Source organism: Dipodomys merriami, unplaced genomic scaffold, assembly GCF_024711535.1.
Source record: "Dipodomys merriami isolate MVZ:Mamm:240054 unplaced genomic scaffold, mDipMer1.0.p SCAF_69, whole genome shotgun sequence".
In the NCBI taxonomy this organism is placed as follows: domain Eukaryota; kingdom Metazoa; phylum Chordata; class Mammalia; order Rodentia; family Heteromyidae; genus Dipodomys; species Dipodomys merriami.
This window is the reverse complement of record NW_027206279.1, coordinates 5,831,147-5,854,090: the sequence shown is the minus strand read 5'-3', so window position 1 is coordinate 5,854,090 and position 22,944 is coordinate 5,831,147. Positions and strand designations below refer to the sequence as shown.

Below are 22,944 nucleotides of genomic sequence, written 5' to 3'. Positions count from 1 at the left end.
TTTTGCCCATGTACATAGTGTGGCGGTTATGTTTAATGCCAGTATTAAGAGGATTTCACTCAGATTTAATGTCATTAACTTTTGATTATATGTGTGGATTTTATTTTATTTATTTTTTGGTCGGTCATGGGGCTTGAACTCTGGGCTTGGGTGCTGTCCCTGCGCTCCTCAGCTCAAGGCGAGTGCTTTACGGCTTGAGCCACAGCACCACTTCTAGTTTTTTAGTGGTTTATTGTAGAGAAGAGTATCACGGAGTTTCCTACCTGGGCTGGCTTTGAACCGTGATCCTCAGATCTCAGCCTCCTGAGTAGCTAGGATTACAGGCGTGAGGCACAGGCGCCCAGCTAGATTATTTTAATATTTATAAATCCCATTGCTGATACATTTCCTTCTAGATTTCACCTTATTCTGAGCTATTTACCTGCCACCTGCCCCATATGTACTACAATATAATTATAACAGTGAGGTAAATAAGCAGTTACTTGAAACAGATCTCAAACATAGCTCACTGCCTTGGAGCATTTAACCTAAATACAGTCATCATTAGTTGTAGGGTGGGGAAAAATACTCAGCAATTCTCGCTCCTTTTTCCCATCATCTCCAATTTGTGATGATTTGCTCTCCATTTACTGTTTAAATATTGGCTTTCTGATATTAAAACTCCCTTGCAATAGTAGCCTCTATCACTGCTAGTTGTGACCTGGTTCGGAATTGTAAGGTACATATTTTAAAAGTTTTGAATGCAGGGGCCGGGAAGGTGGCTCAGTGGTAGAGTGCTTGCCTTGCATGCCTGAGGCCCTGGGTTTGATTCCTCAGCACCACATAAGCAAAAAGAAAAAAGCCGGAAGTGGTGCTGTGGTTCAAGTGGTAGAGCGCTAGCCTTGAGCTGAAGAGCTGAAGGACAGTGCCCAGGCCCAGAGTTCAGGCCCCACAACCGAACCAAAAAAAAAGTTTTGAATGCAAACTTGAATGAGAAGTAATTGGGCCTCTTTTGTTCACAATTTTGGACATCTGGAGCATTTCCCTGCTTTTTCCTAGCGTATTTGTTCAGATGTGTGGTCTAAAAGTGGTTTCTCCAGATAGAAGCTATTAAAAGGCTTAAACCTTTATTTATCAAGCAGCTGTTGTGGTGTAGTTAGAGCAAGCTTAATAAAGAAAAGCTTATGCAGAGTATCTTAAGACTGCCTTTCACACAAGAGAGGAAATTGTGTGGTAACAGGATGGAGCTAATTTAAGCTCTTTTAAATACTCTGAGGAAGATTATTCCCTTTACAAAACAATTATTTTCCTATTGTTATTTGTGTACATAAAGTATTTAAGCCAGTTATTAAGTAAAAGAATTCGAAAGTAACTTACTATTTCCCAATAAAGTATTATTTAATTTGCAATTAACTTTTCTGAACACCACATGAGAAAGTATGAGCAGGCATTGTGTATGGAGCAGGGGGTGTATGATTGTTCTAGACACACTGAGTTTTCAGAAGATATGGTTGTCCTACCCTGTTTCTTCTCCAAACAAATATACTTGCCCTCCTTTCAAAAGTTTCTTACAAAGTTTTCAGAACTAGACACAAAAAAATGTTCAGGAATTTTTTTTTGATAAGATCATTTTTGGTGTTAACTTTTATATTACACTTAACACAATTGTATCCTTTTTGGCAGGATTACTAATTTTTTTTATCAAATACCTTTGGAACCGTGGTTATATTTTCCCTCACAAAGATATTTATTGTTTGTTTGTTTTGTTGGTGGTGGGGCTTGAACTCAGAGCCTGGGCTCTGTGCTGAGCCTTTTTGCTCAAGGCTAACCTGCTGTTACTTTGAGCCACTGCTTCACTTCTGTTTTGGTAATGTTTAGAGATAAGAATCTCAGGCTGAGAAGGTGGCTCAGTGGTAGAGTGCTTGCCTTGCATGCATGAGGCCCTGGGTTTGATTCCTCAGCACCACATAAATAGAAAAAGTTGGAAGTGGCGCTGTGGCTCAGGTGGTAGAGTGCTAGCCTTGGGCTGAAGAGCTGAGGGACAGTGCCCAGGCCTAGAGTTCAAGCCCCATGACCAATCAAAAAAAAAAAAAAATCTCACAGATTTTCCTGCCCAGGCTGGCTTCAAACCATGATCTTCAGATCTCAGCCTCCTGGGTAGCTAGGATTACAATCGTGAGCCACCGTCTCCTGGCTCAAAAAATATTTAAATAGGGGGCTAGGAAGGTGGCTCAGTGGTAGAGCGCTTACCTTGCATACATGAGGCCCTGGGTTCGATTCCTCAGCACCACATAAGCAAAAAGAAAAAAGCGGAAGTGGCGCTGTGGCTCAAGTGGTAGAGTGCTAGCCTTGAGCCGAAGAGCTGAGGGACAGTGCCCAGGCCCAGAGTTCAAGCCCCACAACTGGAACCAAAAAAAATTTTTTTTAAATAGTGTTTAATGTCTATTAAGTCCCTATCATGTACTGGTTCTTTGGGGATTGTAGAGTGTGTGGATCTATGATTATGGATTATTACTTTCGTGTGTAGGTATGTCGGTACTTGGGCTTGAGCTCAGGGTCTGGAAATTGTCTCTTATTCTTGCTTAAGGATGCTTTTCTACCACTCAAGCCACATTTCTACTTCTGGCTTTTTGCTGGTTAATTGCCAATAAAAGTCTCATGGACCTCCTGGGCTGGCTTTGAACCTCAGTCATCAGATCTCAGCTTCCTGAATAGCTGAGATTACAGGTGTGAGCCACCAGTGCCTGGCTTTAGATGGTTACTTTTTTTTTGCCAGTCCTGGGGCTTGAACTAAGTGCTTAGGAACTGTCTCTGAGCTTCTTTTGCTCAAGGCTAGCATTCTACCACTTGAGCCACAGTGCCACTTCAGGCTTTTTCCTGTTTATATGGTACTGAGGAATTAAACCCAGGGCTTCAGGCTTGCAAGGCAAGTACTCTACCACTGAGCCACCTTCCCAGCCTACTTTTTTTTTGTCATTTGTGGGTCTTGAACTCTAGGTCTGGACGCTGTCCCTCAGCTCAAGGTGAGCTCTCTACCACTTGAACCACAGCACCACTTTGGTTTTCTGGTGGTTTATAAGGGACTTTCCTGCCTGCTCTGGGTTTGAACTGTGATCCTCAGATCTCAGCCTTCTGAGTAGCTAGGATTACAGGCATGAGCCACCATCGCCCAGCTCCTAGGTAGTTACTTTTAATGGAATTGAATTCTGCCTACTTTGTATTACGTTCTTTAATGCTTAAAATGTTGGTGGGACCTGCCAGTTATCTGCCTGTGTCTCTCTTTGTGCTGGGAACAAACCCGGGTCGTATGAACCCAAACACTTTACAGGTGACCTCCACCCCAAGCCTGTTGCTTGTTGGTTTTTTTGTTTGTTTGTTTGTTTGTTTTTTGGTTAGTTGAACTTAAGGCCTGGATGCTGTCCTTGAGCCTCTTTGTACTCAAGTACTCAAGGCTAGCACTCTATCCCTTAAGCCACAGCAGCACTTCTGGTTAATAGGAGATAAGAGTCTCAGAGACTTTTCTGCTCAGTCTGGCTTCAGGCCATGATCCTCAGTTCTCAGCCTCCTTTGTAGCTAGGATTGCAGGCATGAGCCACCAGTATCCAGCTTTGTTGGTATCTTTAAACAGATTCTGATGCCTTGAACCTAAGAAAAATGCTCTGCATCTTAGGAATTAACAATAACATCTGGCATTTTGATTAAAGATCTCTCAGGATTTGTGCTAAAGTTGCTGCTGCAGTGTTTGGTTTATCAGTCTGTAAGGTCTTAGATGGAAAAGTGGACCAAGGTATTTTACATGGTTTCAGAAAGCTTACCAAAGCAAATTAAGTTGGTCTGAATTTCTACTGTGATGTAACTTAGGTATTCTAGGTTTACTATAGACCCCTAATTTTTCTGATGCTACCCACTGTAGAGGGAGAGGGATTCATGTTCATAGCCTTTTTTAAGACTTTTTCTGTGCTGCCAAGAGAAGCAGCTTGTTTTCTGTTACAAGTTAGCATCCACTTAGAATAAGCTGCCGTCAGTTTAGTTGCTTTAGAGAAGAGTATGTCCATCCCAGGTACGCTGGAGAAAGTTGAAGGTAATTCATTAGGTGTATAAGTGTAGTAAGCACAGTTCAAAACTCCCAGTGGAGGGGCTGGGAAGGTGGTTCAGTGGTAGAGTGCTTGCCTTGCATGCATGAGGTCCTGGGTTCGATTCCTCAGCCCCACATAAGCAAAAAGAAAAAAGCCAGAAGTGGTGCTGTGGCTCAAGTGGTAGAGCGCTAGCCTTGAGCTGAAGAGCTGAGGGACAGTGCCCAGACCCAGAGTTCAGTTCCCAGGGCCAGACCCCCCCCCAAAAAAAAACAAAAAAAACCTCCCAGTGGAAGTAGTGTATTTAAAAGTCCTGGTGAAGCTGGTGCCATTGGCTCACACCTGTATTCCTAGCTACTCAGGATGCTGGGATCTGAGGATCACCAATTCTAAGCCAGCCAGGGCAGGAAAGTCCAAGAGTCTCTTTATCTCCAGTTAACCACCAAAAACAAAAAACCAGAAGTGGAGCTGTGACCAAGTGATAAGAGTACTAGCCTTGAGCAAAAAGCTTAGGGACAATGCCCAGGCTCAGTTCAAGCACAAGGCCTTTGAACTGGCACCAAAAAAAAAAAAAGTACCTGTGAAAAGCCAGGTGTTGGTGGATCATACCAGCTGAGTAACTGGTACCTACTCACGATAGTGATTCGAAGCTAGCAAGGGCAGCAAAGTTCTTGACACTCCATCTCCATCTCCAAAATATCTAGCAAAAAGAAAGCCTCATAGCATGGCTCAAATGGTAAGAGCACCAGGTGAGCAAGTATAAATAAAGCCCTGAGTAGAATCAAACCGTAGAATCAGTCCTCTTCCCCCCAAAAAAGAGGTATCTGTGAAATGAGAAGGAATTAAAATATTGATATTCAAGACCAGTTACTGATCATTTCAAGGAACCTGGTCAGAACTCATTAAAAGGAATATTTAAAATATTAGCACTTTAAATTGGGCACCAGTGGCTCACGCTTGTAATCCTAGTTACTCACCCCAACAGGAAAGTCTGATAGACTCCAATAAACTACTTAAAAAAAGTAGGAAGTAGCGCTGTGGCTTGGGTGTTAGAGTGCTCACCTTGAGCAAAAGAAGCTCAGAGACAGTGCTCAGGTCCAGAGTTCTAGCCCCAAGACCTGTTTAAAAAAATAGCACGGGAAGTGGCGCTGTAGCTCAAGTGGTAGAGTGCTTGCCTTGAGCTGAAGAGCTGAGGGACAGCGCCCAGGCCCAGAGTTCAAGCCCCACGACTGACCAAAAAAAAAAAAAAATAGCACGTTAGTTACAAAGTCCCCCAAAAGGTGAAAAAAAAACCTACAAAATTTCTCCATTTTTCTATTCTCTATGATTTACAAACAGTATTGTGTTGTTTTTTAAGTTATTTTTCCAGTGCTGGGGATCAAACGCAAGGTTCATGTCTACTAATCAAGAGCTCTACCATTGTGCTACAGCTCTAGCCCCACAATATTAATTTTATTGAAGGGACTGCTATTTGTGTGTTTGTAGTTCTTCACCTTAGGTGATATAACTTGGTACCTGGCGTTTAGCAGTTGCTCAATAAAGCATTCAGTGGTCTGTAACAGAAACTCTCTTGAAGTAAAGTTCTCCCAGAGCATTTCTTCCATTGGAGATAAATTTGGCCTGAGTCTAGTTAGGAAGATATGAGAAAAAAATTAAACAAAGGTACACGCGTTTCTTTCTGGCCCAAAACAAGTCTTTTTATGTTGATTGTACAATATACACTGGCATAGGAAGTACAAAAATATCACTAGCATAAAACACAAGACGTGTGACACTGGGTTATGCTAATTTGGATTATTGAATGTTTGGCATCTGAGGTTTTTACGTGTTCTCCAAAGTGATCTCACGGATGAAATCAGAGGATCTGAGGAAGCTGAAAAGCAGATGCATTATTGATCTGATATAGGTCTTCAGAAAGTTCAAGACCTTTAACTCTTTAAGACTAGCTACTAGGCACCCGGTGGCTCAGGCCTGTAATCCTAGCTACTTAGGAGGCTGAGATCTGAGGATTACATTTCAAAGCCAGCCCGACAGGAAACTCCATGAGACTCTTATCTCCAATAAACCACTAGAAAACTGGAAGTGGTGCTGTGGCTCAAGAGGTAGAGTGCTTGCCTTGAGCTGAAGAGTGCAGGGACAGCGCCCAAGCCCAGAGTTCAAGCCCCGAGACCAACCAAAAAAAAAAAAAAAAGATTGGCCAAATATGGAGTTTTTACTGTTAAGCATGTCCAGCAAAATTTAAGTGAGGGAGGGAATGGTAAGACAACTTTCCAGTCTGCCCAGTTGGTTGAAAACTCAGTTTTCTTCTCTCTGAACTGTAGCATTTTTGTGAAACTTGAGAATAAACATTTGTCCCGCACAGCTGTTAACTTCCTACAACTGAAATGCTTTCCATTCCCTTAAAAATAAGACCTTCTGCTGCAGAATGTAGATTGCATGTATCATCCAGACCAAAAAAAGTTTGCTGGGATGACTCTTCTATCATTTGCCCCCATGTCAAGGCCTGGAATCTACACATTCCAGGCAGAGCTCCAGCTGTTCCTATTTAGTTACCATGATGGGATTGGCTGCACCGCCTCCTCTTTTCTCCACCCCTTGACTTTCACTGGAAGACAGCTGGAGGGCTGGAGATTAAATGGAAGTGCTGTCTCTAGGCCTTCTGAGTGCAGCTGGCACCATGGGTGTGCTCTAGAGCAACTCAGGTTTGCTCTGGGCCCCCTGCCCTGCCTCCCTTTCACCATGTTTCCTCTGGCAAGACTCTAAGTCCAGCAATTCAAGAAGATTTCTCCTCCTAAAGAACATTAATCTGAAGTGTATTGCCTCTTGATTGCTGGAAAAGAACCAATTCATTTAGAAAGTAACTTAACAAGCAAACTTACTAAAAGTGATGCAAGGAGCATTGGAATTGATTAGCACTGATTTTTCACCGTGCCAACTCGTGCATTGTCTTTCAGAGGAAACTCTAGCAGCTCTGGTGAGTGTGCCATGCCAGTGGGGAGAATTGAATGTCCCTCATCTCCCTCTTTCCCTAGGGACAGTAGTCATGAGTGCCGAGTGTGTGGGGTCACAGAAGTGGGCCTTTCTGCCTATGCAAAGCACATTTCTGGCCAGTTGCACAAAGATAACGTTGATGCCCAGGAAAGAGAAGATGACGGAAAGGGAGAGGAAGAAGAAGAAGAATATTTTGACAAGGAGCTCGTTCAGTTAATAAAACAAAGGAAAGAACAAAACCGGTAAGTCATGATTTTGAATTTCCAAAATAAGCCTATCTGTATCAGAACATAGAAAATACATTTTACTTTAATTTTTTTAACCTCTTCAGTCTATAGCATTTACACTTACCTTAATTAATAAGGTTTAGTTAGAGGTTGCTCTCTGCAGAATAAGACACAGAGGTGAAATGCTTTCTGTTCCAAAAGCAACCTAAACTCAATCCTGTCCTTAGATAAGCTAGCTACATATCTACCATGTTCGTAATTATTTTATTGGCATCCACATTTTAAAAATGTCACTGGGTAAACTAGGTTTTTTTTTTTTTTTTTTTTTTTTGTCTTATTGCCAAACGACATCGCTTAGGAATACAAGTTTCTTTTGAATTAGGATTCCACTTCTGCCAAATTTGATTTTTCTTTGTCTTTGAATCCCTGGTGACCAGCACAGAGCTTGATTTACTCTTAAGAACCTTTATGATATTTATTGAATTAGTTTATATTTTAAATTTGGCACGTTGTTAGACCAACTTCTGGTTTGTACTACATAATTTTATACCTGCATTAAGTATTCAAGTTTAGGCACTTGTGATTTTAGCTCACTGATTTTGTGGTCTAAAGAGTTTAATGTAGTGGGGAAAAATTTTCAAGATATGAGTACAAGAATGATCTATGACAGGTTAATTTTTCAAGTCTTAAAATATGATGAGGAACACTTCAAGTTCTGAAACAAAAATTTCTATTTGTCCTTATTTGCAATTACTAGTATATGTCTGAGACAAGCAGAAACGGTCAGATAAGTTGATGTTAGACAAAATGAACCCCAAGATAAGGACTTAAATGATTTTTCTTTCTTGCGATTATTTCTAACATATTTATAAGATGATTTCTTTGTTGCTTTATATGTCCCTCCCCCATGGTATAACCCCTGTTTTCACTGTATTCGATGTTGGAGGGGAAGGGAAAAAACAAATTGTTTAGATAGGGATACAGGTGGACCCATTGCAATAATGAGCTATACAAGACGTTATGTCTAAAAATGAACTTTACAATTTGGCTGAAGGGAGTGGGGTGGGGGCGGTGGTGTGGGGGAGATTGGAAGGGATGGTAAAGGCAAACAGGAGGAGGCAACAATGCTTTATAAGAAATGTACTCATTACCTTGTCCATGTAATTGTAATCCTTCTGTATGGTATTTTCACAATTAAAAAAAAATCTCTGAATGCTAGTTATACTTACCTGTCTACTTCCTTTTTAGAGATTTGAATATAGGAAGGGAAAAATGTAGTCTTTACTATCTATCTATCTATTTACTATCTATCTATCTATATATTAGAGATTTTTTGATCAAGTCTTAAAGACTTGGTCTTAAAATGTCTATAGCAGTGAGGTTTTTAAATCATTGAGTGCTTAGTCCTTCAAATGACATTAGTACTTGCAGTACAGCTGTGTTTTCAGAAGCTGAGCCTCTTGGACATTGTCTTTGGCTTTGTTTCTGTACATTTAATGTGCCATTATTAGCATGTCTGTAAATGACTAAACATTAGACAGTACTTGTACTTACTAAGTTCTTTGAATTTTTTATATGCTTCCATGAAGTCCTTTTATATAAATCTTCTAATTAAAAAAAATTGTTATTTTTTTTTTTTTTGTCCAGTCCTGGGGCTTGAACTCATGGCTAGAACTCTCCCACTTCAGCCATAGCATCACTTCCACCTTTTTTTTTTGGGGGGGGGTCAGTCATGGAGCCTGGACTATGGGCCCTCAGCTCCTTTAGCTCAAGACTAGTGCCCTACCACTTGAGCCACAGCCCCCCTTCCAACCTTTTCTGCTTATGTGGTACTGAGGACTTGAGCCAAGGGCTTTATGTATATTAGGCAAGCATTCTACCACTAAGCCACATTCTCAGCCATTAAAAGATTTCTTTTGTGTTTACTTACCTATTTTTGGAGGAATGGGCCTTGGTATGTAATACAAGCTGGTCTTAAACTTGTATAGTTCAGGCTGGCCTTGAACTTGATCCTCCTTTCCTAACCTCCCAAGTACTAGAATATAGTGTGTGTGTGTGTGTGTGTGTGTGTGTGTGTGTGTGTGTGTGTGTGTGTGTGTGTGTGTGTGTGTGTGTGTGTGTGTGTGTGTGTGTGTGTGTGTGTGTGTGTGTGTGTGTGTTTTCTCCCCCCCACCCCCCCAAGTGAGTACTCTACTGTTTGATCCACAGTTCTACTTGGCTTTCTGGTAGCTAATTGGAGAAAAGGATTTCACACTTTTCTTCTCAGGCTGACTTTGAACCTTAGTCTTCAGATCCCAGACCCAAATTATTATTATTATTATTATTATTATTATTATTATTATTATTATTATTATTTTTGTCGGTCATGGGCCTTGAACTCTGGGCCTGAGTGCTGTCCCTCAGCTCTTCAGCTCAAGGCGAGCGCTGCTCTACCACTTGAGCTACAGAGCCACTTCCTAGGCTCATATTTCTTAATGAAGTTCTTTTTTGTTTTTGGGTTTTTGCTTCTTTGTCTCTCCCCCTCCCCCTTTTGAGATTTTTATTGAGATTTTTATGAAATTTTTAATTTTATGAGGTTTTCTGGATGCTATTGTTCCTCAAATCTGGGCACTTTATGTGGAATTTCTCCCAGATTTGCTCATTTCTGATTAGTCTGGTAATCAGTCATTGGTCTTTGGAGAACCCCTTGTTCCCTGGTCCTTTTGAATGTCAAAAACTGGCTGTTTAGGCTAGGAAGGTGGCTCAGTGGTAGAGCGCTTGCCTTGCATGCTCAAGGCCCTGGGTTCGATTCCTCAGCACCACATAAGCAAAAAGAAAAAAGCCGGAAGTGGCGCTGTGGCTCAAGTGGTAGAGCGCTAGCCTTGAGCTGAAGAGCTGAGGGACAGTGCCCAGGCCCAGAGTTCAGGCCCCAGGACCGGACCCAAAAACAAAAACAAACAAACAAAAAAAACTGGCTGTTTAGAAATGAAAATGACAAAAGCAACTGGGTTAATGTCAGCAATGAAAACTGCTGTTAGTGAATATAATAATGTGTGCTACTTCAGGTCATGTATGTAGACCTGGGTGTCACTGATAATGTAAGAGTGTTTGAACTTTTTGAAATAGATTAACTTTTTTTGAGTCTTGCTTTGTGGCCCAAATTGGTCACAGACTCACTCACTGGGAAGCCCAGTCAAGTCTCAAATGGCCAATTTCCTTGCCTTACCCTCATGAGTGCTTGGATTACAGGTATGAACCACTGTGCTTAGCCTTCATATATTGACTTTTAGTTCCATCTTATAAAAAGGGAAGGAAGCTGGTTGCCGGTGGCTCACGCCTGTAATCCCAGTTACTCGGGAGGCTGAGATCAAAGCCAGCCCAAGAGGGAAAGGCGATGAAACTCTTATCTCCAGTAAACTGCCAGAAAACTGGAAGTGATGCTGTGGCTCAGGTGGTAGAGTGCTAGCCTTCAGCTGAAGAGCTGAAGGACAGAGCTCAGGTCCAGAGTTCAAGCCCCATGACTGACAAAAAAAAAAGGGGGGGGAGGAATTCCAATTATGTTGAAGATCTTTTAGACATTGAATGCTTTTCAAGCAAATCAACATCAATGTTGGGGGCTGGCATGTTGCTCAGTGGCAAAGCGCTTGCCCAGCAAGTGCAGCATCCTGGGTTCGATCTCTTATACTAAAAGCAAACACACGCACAAAAATAATGTCAGTGCTGGTTTTAAGATTTAAGTCATACTTAGAGAAAAAGACTCAGTTGCAGAAATATTGTTTTCATTCTAATAAATCCTAGCACTTGGGAACGTAAGCACTGCCATCAGTGCCAAGGTTCAAATATCTGCCACTTTCCAACTGTCTTAACTCTAGGCAAATTGGTGGATCACTCTACTCTTCAATCTTGTCAGCCATCTAAGAGTAGGACAGATAAGAATCAGACATTAGATGCCTGACACTTACTGGATGATAGTAAATTTTAGTATTAGTATCAGCATTTTTAGCACTTGTCATGTGCCAAGCACTGTACTAGGCATAGCACAGTTTATAAAGGAAAACGCTATGATATCTGTTGCTGTGACCTTTTCTACCAACAGTGACCTTTTCTACAAACAGTTCTGTTCAAACAACTGTAGCTTCTTTGTAAAGCTCTCTAGCTCATGATGGGTGAGAATGTTATCAGACACTTTGCATTCAATACTGTTTTGTAGAATGGGAACTTCTCTGTACTTACCCGAGTGCTTCTTATTTGGTGTACGCATTTCACTCCTGTCTATGATTTCCTTGGCTTTGTTGTAAGCCATCATGGACAGAAAGTATACACAGAAGCTTTCTTACTCTACTAACAGCCATTAAATAGGGATGTAATAAAGTGTGTATTCATGAAAGAGGACATGCAAAATATAATATAACCATTTAAAATAGGATTAAGGAATTGAATTTTTTTTTTCAGAAAGAACTTGTAACTGCGAAAATCAGGTTTGAAGGTCAGCTGAATGAACATATAATTGAGTCAATAATAATCATAACCACAAAATATAATTGTACTTTGAAAATGCTACATGATGTAAAAGTAATCACAGGAAAATAGAAACAGTATATCAGAACATGCCCCAAAAAACTCCAAAACCAAAATTAGGATTTAGAAAAAGATACACATTCAGAAGTAAATACATTATTTACTTTTAAGTTAATAGATTTACATAAGTTTAACCGGATCATCTAAAGATGATAGGAAAGCAGCCACTGTTAGAAACCAAAATAGGTGACTATATCATGAAAGTAATGGGGTGTGGGGAAAGGATAAAGGGGAATGTTTTACAGGTTATGCCTATAAAAGGAAGCAGAATTCCTTTAATGAAATACTTTTTTTTTCCCCTTCCCCAGACAAGATGAATCTTCAAAAAGCAGCCAAGAAATAAACTCAGATGACCGGCAACCCCAATGGAGACGAGAAGACCGAATCCCTTATCAAGACAGAGAGAGTTACAGCCAATCAGCCAGGCATCATCGCGGCCCTCCACAGCGGGACTGGAAATGGGAAAAGGATGGCTTTAATAATACTAGGAAAAATAGCTTTTCACATCCTTTGAGGAATGCCGCTGGGCCAAGAGGAACCTCTGGGTGGCACAAAGGTATTGCAAGAGGCTCCTCAGGCTGGTTTCACAACCACAGTAATTCTGGCGGTGGTTGGCATCCAAATAGTGGGGTGGTAGACTGGAATTACAACGCTACAGGAAGGAATTCCAGTTGGCATTCTGAGGGAACAGGTGGATTTCCCAGCTGGCATATGAACAGCAACAACGGAAACTGGAAATCCAACGTACGTAGTACAAATAGCTGGAATTACAATGGCCCGGCAGACAAATTCCAACAAGGCCGAGGCAGAAACGCGAACTATCAAATGGAAGACAAGACTGCGCCGTGGAACAAGAAATTGAGTAAGGCCAGCAAGTACAATCCAGAGCGCTACAAATGGCAGTGGCAGGAGAAAGACAAGGCCAGCACATTCAGGGGTCCTTCTGAAGGATTTGCCAGCAGTGTGTTTCCTTCCGAAGGCTTGCTCGAATTCAATTTCGAACCGTCAGAAAGCCAAACTCCTAAACCAACAGACCCCCCGCCAGCTTCCAAAATGAACAGCAAGAACGGTAACACAGCAAGGGAAAAGTTCCGCCGCTGGACTCCCTACCCTTCGCAGAGGAATCTGGATTTACTGTCGGGCTTGAAAGAAATCACTAGCAACAAGTCCGAAAAGATAGATAAGCCTCTTTTTAACTTTAGCTTGATAACCGGGGGCGCACAAGAGCCCCAAGCGGAAGAAGCAAACAATTCCCCAATGCTGAAAACACAAAAAGAAATACATTCTGGGTTTCTGAACTGCAAAGATGTTTCTGAAGGCACCCCGTCCTGTGAGGGGAGAGGCTGCCCCCGCACAGAGCCGCCCGAGCCACCACGCAGCTCAGAGAAGAGAGCGCCGCCCAAGTCTCCTCTCCTCCCGCTCCCCGCCCCCAAAGCCACTCCTCAAAAACGAGATCCGAAGAATTCCCCCAAGCTCCCCGAAGCCCATTCTCGGTTTCCTGAGGAACATTCAAATCCCTTGAACAAACCCCCTGTGGAAGATGATCCTGGCTCTTCACATGTCTCCAAGTTGCGCAGCCCAGGTCCTCGAGGCTTAAAAGGGAATAAAACGACATCCGGCACTCCAAAGGAACCTGAGGAGAATCTAAATGACACATTGGAGAAAGTCCAGGAGAGGCCACCGTGTCCCAAGACACTCCCTAGCTCTTCTAAAAGGAGCAGAAGCCACGAGAAGGCCAGTAGGAATGTGGAAGGCTCTGAAAAGGGGTCCTTGAAGATGGAGTTTCCAGTACCTGCATTCGAAGATGAGAGTGATGGGGAGGCATCAGACATGGAAAAGCTGGAACCGAAAACCAGGACAGCCGTGGGTTCTACAGCGACGGAAACTTTGTCATGTAGCACCCACACTACTGATGAGAAAGGAGATGAGGAGAGCCTGGAAACGGGTAGGAAGCCTGCCACTTCCTCATGCAATGCCACACTTCTGCACAAAGAATCCGACGTGCATGTGGCGCCCACAGCCAGCCCACAAGCTGGCCTCCCGCTAGACTCGAAAACCGCACCAGAACACGCTCAGGGCGACGACCCCGCAAAGTCTCATGCACTCTTTGAAACAGAGAGCTTCGAGAGTACCAGTCTGGATCCCGAGCTTCAAAAAAACGACAGTAGTCAGCCCTCAGGCCCTCTCCTGCCTGAACTAAGCAAGCTAGGCTTCCCAGCCTCCCTCCAGAGGGACCTCACCCGCCACATTAGTCTGAAGAGCAAAAGCGGAGCCCACCTGCCCGAGCCGAACCTCAACAGTGCCCGGCGTATTCGCAACATCAGCGGCCATCGAAAGAGTGAAACAGAGAAAGAATCTGGTCTCAAGCCGACCCTGCGACAAATTCTAAATGCATCCCGGAGAAACGTCAACTGGGAACAGGTCATTCAGCAAGTAACCAAGAAAAAGCAAGAGCTAGGCAAAGGCTTACCCAGGTGTGTGCCTTTTCCAGTAGTTGCTGGTCTCTCTTAAATTCTTTTAAAGTTGCCCTTTGGCTTTCATCAAGAGAATTCTCCTGTTACGTTTAATTAAATGTTTGCTAAAAATATCCATTGTAGATGTCTCAGAATGATTTGTTACATATATTTTTTGTTTGTTTTTTGTTTTTAGATTTAATTTTTTGTTTTGTTTTTTGTTGGTCCTGGGACTTGGTTTCACAGCCTTGATACTGCCCCTGAGCTTCTTTTGCTGAAGACTAGCGCTCTACCACTTGAGCCCCACAGCTAAACTTCTGGCTTTTTGGTAGTTTTTTGGAATAGGAGTTTCACGGGCTTTCCTGCTTGGGCTGGCTTTGAATGGCAGTCTTCAGATTTCAGCCCCTTGAGTAGCTAGGATTATAGGTGTGAGCCACTGGTATTGCCTGGCATGACTGGAATTTTATGACCGGTGGAATAAAGTCTCTCCTAGCAGAACATACATCAGAATCCCATCACTTTCGGTTTAAAGAAAGTGACAGCATAAAAATGTATGTCTCTAAGTGTGTATCTTTTTCTAAATCCTAATTTTGGGATGAGTGGTACGGTTTTTGCATGTAACTATTCTCATGACCCTTTTAATGAGAACCTTCAGGTAGTTGTGTACCTTGCTTTCTGTACTTGGGCACTCTCCTTAGGATCACAGAATGCTTTCTCCTAAGCGCTTTTATAACATTTGGCTGTTACCTTATGTTGAAGGGATGTTCAACATAGGTTTGCTATTTGAAAACTCTAATTCTGCAGTATTCATATATACATATATATGAAATCTCCAGGCTTATACATATTTTTATGTATGTGCATATATGTGTATACATACATATATATGTGTGTGTATATGTATATATTTAGGCTTAGGGTTGTTTCTGTCCTGGTTGAAATAATATATTTATCTTTTTTTTTTTTTTTTGGTTGGTCGTGGGACTTGAACTCTGGGCCTGGGCGCTGTCCCTCAGCTCTTCAGCTCAAGGGGAGCGCTCTACCACTTGAGCTACAGCGCCACTTCCGGTTTTCTGGTGGTTTATTGGAGATAGGAGTCTCACGGTCTCTCCTGCCTGGGCTGGCTTTGAACCGCGATCCTCAGATCTCAGCCTCCTGAGTAGCTAGGATTATAGGCGTGAGCCACCAGCGTCCGGCAATATATTTATCTTATACCCTGTCACTTTCTCACGCCTGGGATTAGTACGTGGAATTGCAGATATGAAGTTCTTAGGCTAGTGCTTAGCATTTAATGAATGTCCTGCAAGATTTTTCATGTTCTTTTGCTTGTTTGGTTTGCTTTTAAATGATTTATAGTTTTTAAACTCCATTTGACATAAAACCCTCAATTTTTATTTCTTCACATTTTCATAGGTATATGTTAATTTACTACTTGTAACACTGCAATATATATGTCTGAACCACTCACCGGACCCTGATCTCCAGGAGGGCAGAGACTGTCTTTTTTAATTTTTGTTGTTGCTATTGTTGTTGTTGTTGGTTATGGATCTTGAACTCTGGACCTGGGTGCTGTCCCTGCACTGCAGCTCAAGGCAAGCACTCTACCACTTGAGCCACAGTGCCACTTCTGGTTTTCTGAGTGGTTAATTGGAAATAAGAATCTCATGGACTTTCCTGCCCAGGCTGGCTTTGAACCGTAATCCTCAGATCTCAGCCTCCTGAGTAACTAGGGTTACAGACATGAGCACTGACACCCGGCTTGGGATCATTGTCTTGTTTATTCATTTGTGGACCCAGCTGAACAGCCTGGCTCTTTAAAACAGTGTCCCACCTCACAACTGTGTCTGATTTGTGTTTTTGTTTTTCTTTAAGGTTTGGCATAGAAATGGTACCTCTGGTTCAAAATGAGCAAGAGGCCTTGGACTTAGATGAGGAGCCTGATCTGTCCAATCTAGAAGGATTCCACTGGGAAGGTGTTTCCATTTGCTCATCCCCTGGATTGACAAGAAAGCGAAGCCTTTCCGAGAGCAGCGTGGTCGTGGACAGGGCTCCCGTGTATAGCTTCTTTAGCGAGGAAGGTACCGGCAAAGAAAACGAACCCCAGCACATTGTTGCTGCGCAGAGTCAGAAAGCGACCATGTGCCTTAAACAGGAAGTGGTCCCTCTGGCCGCCTCCCTCAGAGCAGGTGAAAGGGCTGAGAACATTGGCACGCAGAGACGACATAGTACACAGCCACCCGCTGACCCTGCAATACCGTTGATGCATTTGGCCAAAGACTTGGCCAGCCAGGAGAGGTCCACACCCTTGTCAGAGTACCAGAATGCCCAGGAGAGTAATGGAGAAGGAAACTCTCTATCATTGAACGCTTCCTCAGCCCTCACCACCTCCACCTTAGCAGATGCTGCCACAGACAGTAGTTGTACCTCTGGCACCGAACAAAACGACAGCCAGAGTATTCGGAAGAAACGAAGAGCCACTGGGGTGAGTATGAGTTCCTGTGCCTTTTAGAGTCCATCTCTTGTGACTTAGTGGTTGATAAAGGAAGGTTTACCTCTGATTGCTGATTTTTCTTGGGGATCGGTCAGTCAGGGGGCTTGAACTCTGGGCCTGGGCACTGTCCCTTAGCTCTTCAGTTCAAGGCCAGTGCTCTACCACTTGAGCCACAGCACCACATCTGGTTTTCTGATGCTTAATGGGAGATAAGAGTCTCACAGCCTTCCCTGCCCGGGCTGGCTTTGCACTGCAATTCTCACGTTTCTGCCTCTTGAGTAGCTGGGGTTACAGACGTGAGCCTTGGGTGCTCAGTTGGGGGTTGTGTTTCTTCCCATATTCTGGAGGAGAAAACTCAGGAGCTCGCATGTTTTCATCCTACCGGTATTACTTTTAGTAGGTCTACTCAGTTAGATGTCATGTAATACGAATGTACAGTACCAGGAAAATATGAAGTCATTGCTAAAACGAGCCTCCAGCCCAATGGTTCTTTGGGTCACCTGACCATGGCTACCGTGTGGCTTCAGCTGTAACTTAATCTGTTTTCCGAGGCGCACTCTGTCCTGCTTCAGAATGGCATGCTCATTTTGTGTGTGCAGGGTGCATACGGTTGTTAGATTCTTGACTGAGAGCCGCGTGGTTCTATTAGCACGTAAATATGAGCATAGTAATGGAAATGTTTTTAGCCTTCATAAGTGTCTTTTGTTCCTTAGTTTCTCTGCGTAACCCTTTAAGAATCTTTCAATGATACCATTTCTGTTCATGTGCCACTCCTGTCACTCAGAGTACTTAGCCCTCTCAGGACCCTTTCTAAAAAGAGGGTGGCTAGAAGCTAAAACTGGCACTGGGAGAAATTGGGTTCTTTCTAAAAATAATAATCAGAAAATTCCAACAAATTTTAGTTTCGTTCCTCTGAGCTAGACACTATGTAAGAGATACTGTTAGGTACTTTAGGTAGAAATTGGATTTTTTTTCTTCTCTTTGTCTCTTTTGGCATTACTGGGGTTTGAATTTGGAGTCTTGTGTATACTAGGCAGGTGCTCTACCACTTGAGCCACACCTCTAGCCTTAGAAATTGTCCTTTGAGAAAGCTAAATATTTTGCCTTTCTCTTTCTTTCTTTCTTTCTTTCTTTCTTTCTTTCTTTCTTTCTTTCTTTCTTTCTCTCTCTCTCTCTCTCTCTCTCTCTCTCTCTCTCTCTCTCTCTCTCTCTCTCTCTCTTTCTTTCTTTCTTCTTTGGTTGATGGTGGGGCTTGAATTCTGGGCTTGGGCACTGTCCGTTTGCTTTTCAGCTCAAGGTGAATGTTCTACTGCTTGAGCTACAGTGCTACTTCTGGTTTTCTAGTGGTTTATTGGAGATAAGAGTCTCACGGCCTTTCCTGCCTGAGTTGGCTTTGAATTGCAATCCTCAGATCTCAGCCTTCTACTCAGAAGGATTCCAGGCATGAGCCACCGACGCCTGGCATATTTTGAGTTTCTTACAGATGCTCTAGCTTCTTGTAAAAATTTGCTTGCTGAAATGTAAAGTGGAATTGTCTGCTGAGGTGCAGTCAAGAGTATCTGTTACATGTTACTGACTCTGTCCATTCTTCTGTCTGTGTGGCACTTCACCGTGGTAGAGGGCCAGGGCTGTGCCTACGCCCCATGGGATTTAACAACCCATAGGAAACTAGGAAGGCCATGACCTTAGTCTGTTTCATTCTCTTTTTTTGGAAGATGGGCAGGATCAGGAACAGAATTGGGGATTTGAACTCAGGACCTCAGACTCGCTAGGTAGGTGTTTTGCCACATGAGCATCTCCGCCAGCCCTCTGTTTTTTCGAAAGATACTTTCACTTAACTAATATTTGACTATGTGCAGGACACCTTGGTAGAGATGGTAGTAAGTGAAGGACAGTATACGACTAAGAATTCATTCTTTTGTTTTCACCCCCCTAGAACTAAATAGGCTTTACCTACTTAATATTATTCAATCTTTTTTAATCCCCTCAGGATGGATCTTCTCCTGAACTCCCAAGTCTTGAAAGAAAAAATAAAAGAAGGAAAATTAAAGGAAAGAAAGGTATGGTACAGAATATCCTGACAAAAAGAGGAGTGTTTTTTTGCTTTTTGTTTTTTGTTTTCAGCTTTGGGAGTGGAACGCAGCATCTTAACATGGACTGAGCTACACTCCAGCCACAGGAAGTTGTTCTTCTAGAACTTACATTTTTTTTCAGCTTGACATAACATAGCTTGTGATCATCAATCACTCCATGTGTTGTTTTATACATTTGCTATATAAACAGGTTTCACTGTGACATTTCTACAGGTATATACAGTGTATCCTGATCAACCCCCACCGCCTGTCACTCTACTCTGCATCCTATACTTCCCTTAAAACAATTTCAACAGGTTACATTGTTCTTCCTTCATACTGGAAAATATTTTGTTTTTTTTTGTTTTTTTGAGACAGTGTCTTGCTAGCCCAAGCTGTTCTGGAACTTACTATGTAGCTCAGGCTGACTCTTGAACCTGAGATTCTCCAGAGTAGCCTACCAGTTGTTGGGATTGTAGGTGTGTGCCACTAGGCCTGGCTCATTTATTATTATCATCATCATCATTTTTACTTTGTTTAATAGCAAAATTTGATTTCCTGCTATCTCTAGTTATAGTTAGAAAAGAAATTATATGATGCCATATAGACCTATAAGCAAAGATCATATCTCTTAGACAGTATAAAGCCAGGAATTCTCATGGGGTCTTTTCAGTGAGATGGAAAGGAACAGGCCAGTCAATAAAAACATCATCCCTTTTGCTCCTTTACTGTCATTTCCCTCACTTTTCCTCTGCGGCGTCTTGGCTGCTTTTCTCTTGTGAATTCTGGAGAGAAGTTATTACTGCTTCTACAACTCTTTCCTTGTGGGAAGGTGATTTCACGAGTCCCAGGTGCGTGATTGGCAGATGGAGGAAGAGTCAGCTTCTAACCAGGGAAACCAGGAGGAGGGGCAAACCTATCATCTGTGAAATATACTTTTGGCCACTGTTGTGTTTGTTTCATGCACCTTAAATCCTGCGTGATGAAAGGGAGTCCTGTTATTGAGTGGGGCCCTATGATTCTTTCCACAGAACGTTCTCAGGTTGACCAGCTGTTGAGTATTTCCTTGCGAGAGGAAGAGCTAAGCAAATCACTTCAGTGCATGGACAACAACCTTCTGCAGGCTCGAGCAGCCCTGCAGACAGCGTATGTGGAAGTTCAGCGGCTGCTCATGCTCAAGCAGCAGGTAACAGTGTTTGGGCTGTTCTGAGGGAGGGCACTCAAAAGGTGGATTTCAGAATGCCTAACAAGGTGTTTTCTTTCTAGATAACTATGGAGATGAGTGCGCTGAGGACCCACCGAATACAGATTCTACAGGGATTACAAGGTGCGGGGAACGGGGCCTTTTCCACATTCTTGTTGTTTTCTAAGCGGAGGAAAGAGAATGGTCATGAGAAGATCACATGACATCCTCGTGGTTTTTTTTTTTAATTGTGAAAATACCATACAAAGGGGTTATAATTACATGGGCAAGGTAATGAGTACATTTCTTATCAAGCACTGTTACCTCCTCCTTTGTTTCTCCTTACCATTCCTTCCTATCCCTCCACCCCCACCCGGTGTTCTGGTTTTTATCTATCTATCTATCTGTCTGTCTATTTATTTATTTATTTATTTATTTATTTATTTATTTATTTATTTATTTATGGTCCTGTCGTGGGGCCTGAACTCTGGGCCTGGGCGCTGTCCCTCAGCTCTTCAGCTCAAGGCTAGCGCTCTACTACTTGAGCCACAGTGCCACTCCCGGCTTTTTTCTTTTTGCTTATGTGGTGCTGAGGAATCGAACCCAGGGCCTCAGGCATGCAAGGCAGGCACTCTACTACTGAGCCACCTTCCCAGCCCCACTCTTGGTTTTTATCTATGAAGGGCTTGTGGACTATGTATATCTCACAGATGCTTTTGGTCTTAGGAATCAAAATAGCTGGATCACAAGTATCAAGTTATCGCTTCCTCCTTTTTTTTTCCGTTAGGGTTACTGAGGATTAATCTTAGGGCCTCGCACTTGCTAGGTTAGGAAGGTGCTCTCCATGTAAGCCACTCTGCTTGAAAACTCCCTCTCCTTTCATTTTAGCAGTACTCTAGCTGGGCAGTTGCTCTGCTGCTAAGCTGTAGCTCTGGCCCTTTTTTTTCCCCCACTGGTTTAAGATAGGGTCTTACTTTTTTTTTTTTTTTTGTCGGTCATGGGGCTTGAACTCTGGGCTATCACTCTACCACTTAAGCCACAGTGCCACTTCCAGTTTTCTTGTGGTTAATTAGAGATAAGAGTCTCATGGACTTTCCTGCCTGGGCTGGCTTTGAACCATGATCTTCAGATCTGAGCCTCCTGAGTAGCTAGGATTACAAGTGTGAGTCACCGGCGCTGGGCTTGGGTCTCACTTTTTACCCAGGCCCATACCTACCTGGGTCACAATCTTCCTATTTTAGGCTTCCTGCCATAGCGGAGATGACAGGTGTGCACCACCAGGCCCAGCTTCTTCCATTGAGATGCAGTTACAGGCTATCCTCGAACTGTAATCCTCCTGATCACTTTCTCTTACATAGCTGCAATGACAGTGCCACAGTATCCAGCTATTGGTTGAGAAACTGTGTGAAGAACTTTGTGTCTGGCTGGCCTTAAACTATGATCCTCCCAATTTCAGCCTTCTAAGTAGCTAGGATTGCAAACAGGAGCCACTAGTGCCCATCTGAGAAGTTTTTTTTGTTTTTGTTTTTGGTTTTGGTTAGTTGTGGGGCTTGAACTCTGGGCCTGAGCACTGTATTAATTTAAAATTCTTTTCTGATCTAATGGAGATTGGCTAAAAATAAAGTGACTTTTCAGGTAACATATTTTATATTTCTGTGTTTTTTTTTTCCCCATTCTAGAGACGTACGAACCTTCTGAGCAGCCAGACCAGGTTCCCTGTAGCCTCCCCAGAGAAGCAAGAAACAGATCTCAGACCACTGCTGATACCACGCTGTTGCCTAATCCCTTCTTCCCCCTTTTCCTGGAGGCAACTCCTTCCCATGTGTCTCCATCATCCACCAGAGCCTCTCTCCAACTAGCCACTTCTGCTTTCCAGGCTCAGGGCAACATCCCTGCCCCAGATTCATCGGTTCAGATTAAACAAGAGCCCATGTCCCCCGAGCAAGAGGGGAGTGTGAATTCTGGGTCACAGGGCTCTGATTTCAGTGTGTCCAAGGAACTACTGCACACTCAGGGTAAGCAAGCCTCCCCCCATTCGGGGCACCCTAGGAGCGGGGACAATCCTAGGACAAATGTGCATCAGTATATACAATACCTGCATGGTGAAACTACAGTTGTTACAGTTAATTTGTCTTTGAAATGCCCTTCATATAGGAGTATTATTTTAAAATACTGCAGGGAATGTAATGTAGATACCCCTGACTTTTTCCTACTTGTCTGTAATCTAAGGTTACTGACTGTTTTAACACCTGAAGGGAGTAGTGTTTTAACCCTTAAAGGGTAGGTATAGAACTTATTTGGCTTTTGTGATGAATCGGTTGAAGTGGCTCAGCTGGTTTTCTAGATGTCACTTATAGCTTGAACTTCAGAGCACTTGACTGCATTTGTTTTGTGTATGAGATAGAACTGGTAAAAACCTGAGCTGTGGTTGGCCAAGGGGGTAGGACATCTAACAGGAACTTGAGTGCTTTGTGGAAGAAGCCAAGGCTTGTGCTTTTATTATATAAAAGAAATAAGATAGCATGTCAGAATAATTTTGTTGTTACTATTGTTGTTCCAATCCTGGGGCTTGAAAACAGGGCCTGGGTACTGTCCCTGAGCTATTTTGCTCAAGACTAGCACTCTACCACTTGCACCACAGCTCCACTTCCTGCTTTTTGGTGGTTAATTGTAGATAATAGTCTTACAGACTTTCCTGCCCAGGCTGGCTTTGAACTGTAATCCTCAGATTTCAGCTTTCTGAAGTATCAGGAGTACAAGTGTAAGCCACTGGCACCCAGCTCAAAATAATTTCTTGGCTTTGTAAAATCCTGTTAGAAGTATTCTTTTTTTTCTTTTCTTTTCTTTTTTTTTTTTGTCGGTTGTGGGGCTTGAACTCTTGGCCTCAGCAATGTTCCCCAGCTCTTCAGCTCAAGGCT

The 22,944-nt window shown here is 42.9% G+C and overlaps 1 protein-coding gene across 4 annotated transcripts in view; it reads left to right on the top strand.

Annotated features, from left to right (window-relative positions):
• Znf106 (zinc finger protein 106) overlaps nt 1-22,944 on the top strand; it is a 53,754-nt gene that overhangs the window by 11,734 nt on the left and 19,076 nt on the right. For 3 of the 4 annotated variants that reach the window (XM_070005874.1, XM_070005875.1, XM_070005873.1), the window contains 7 exons: nt 7,085-7,285; nt 12,136-14,301; nt 16,153-16,762; nt 18,762-18,831; nt 19,875-20,029; nt 20,110-20,170; nt 21,706-22,041. In XM_070005874.1, the coding sequence (XP_069861975.1) occupies nt 7,085-7,285; nt 12,136-14,301; nt 16,153-16,762; nt 18,762-18,831; nt 19,875-20,029; nt 20,110-20,170; nt 21,706-22,041 (3,599 nt within the window). The remainder of the gene's footprint in view (nt 1-7,084; nt 7,286-12,135; nt 14,302-16,152; nt 16,763-18,761; nt 18,832-19,874; nt 20,030-20,109; nt 20,171-21,705; nt 22,042-22,944) is intronic. The other variant, XM_070005876.1, reaches the window with a different exon arrangement.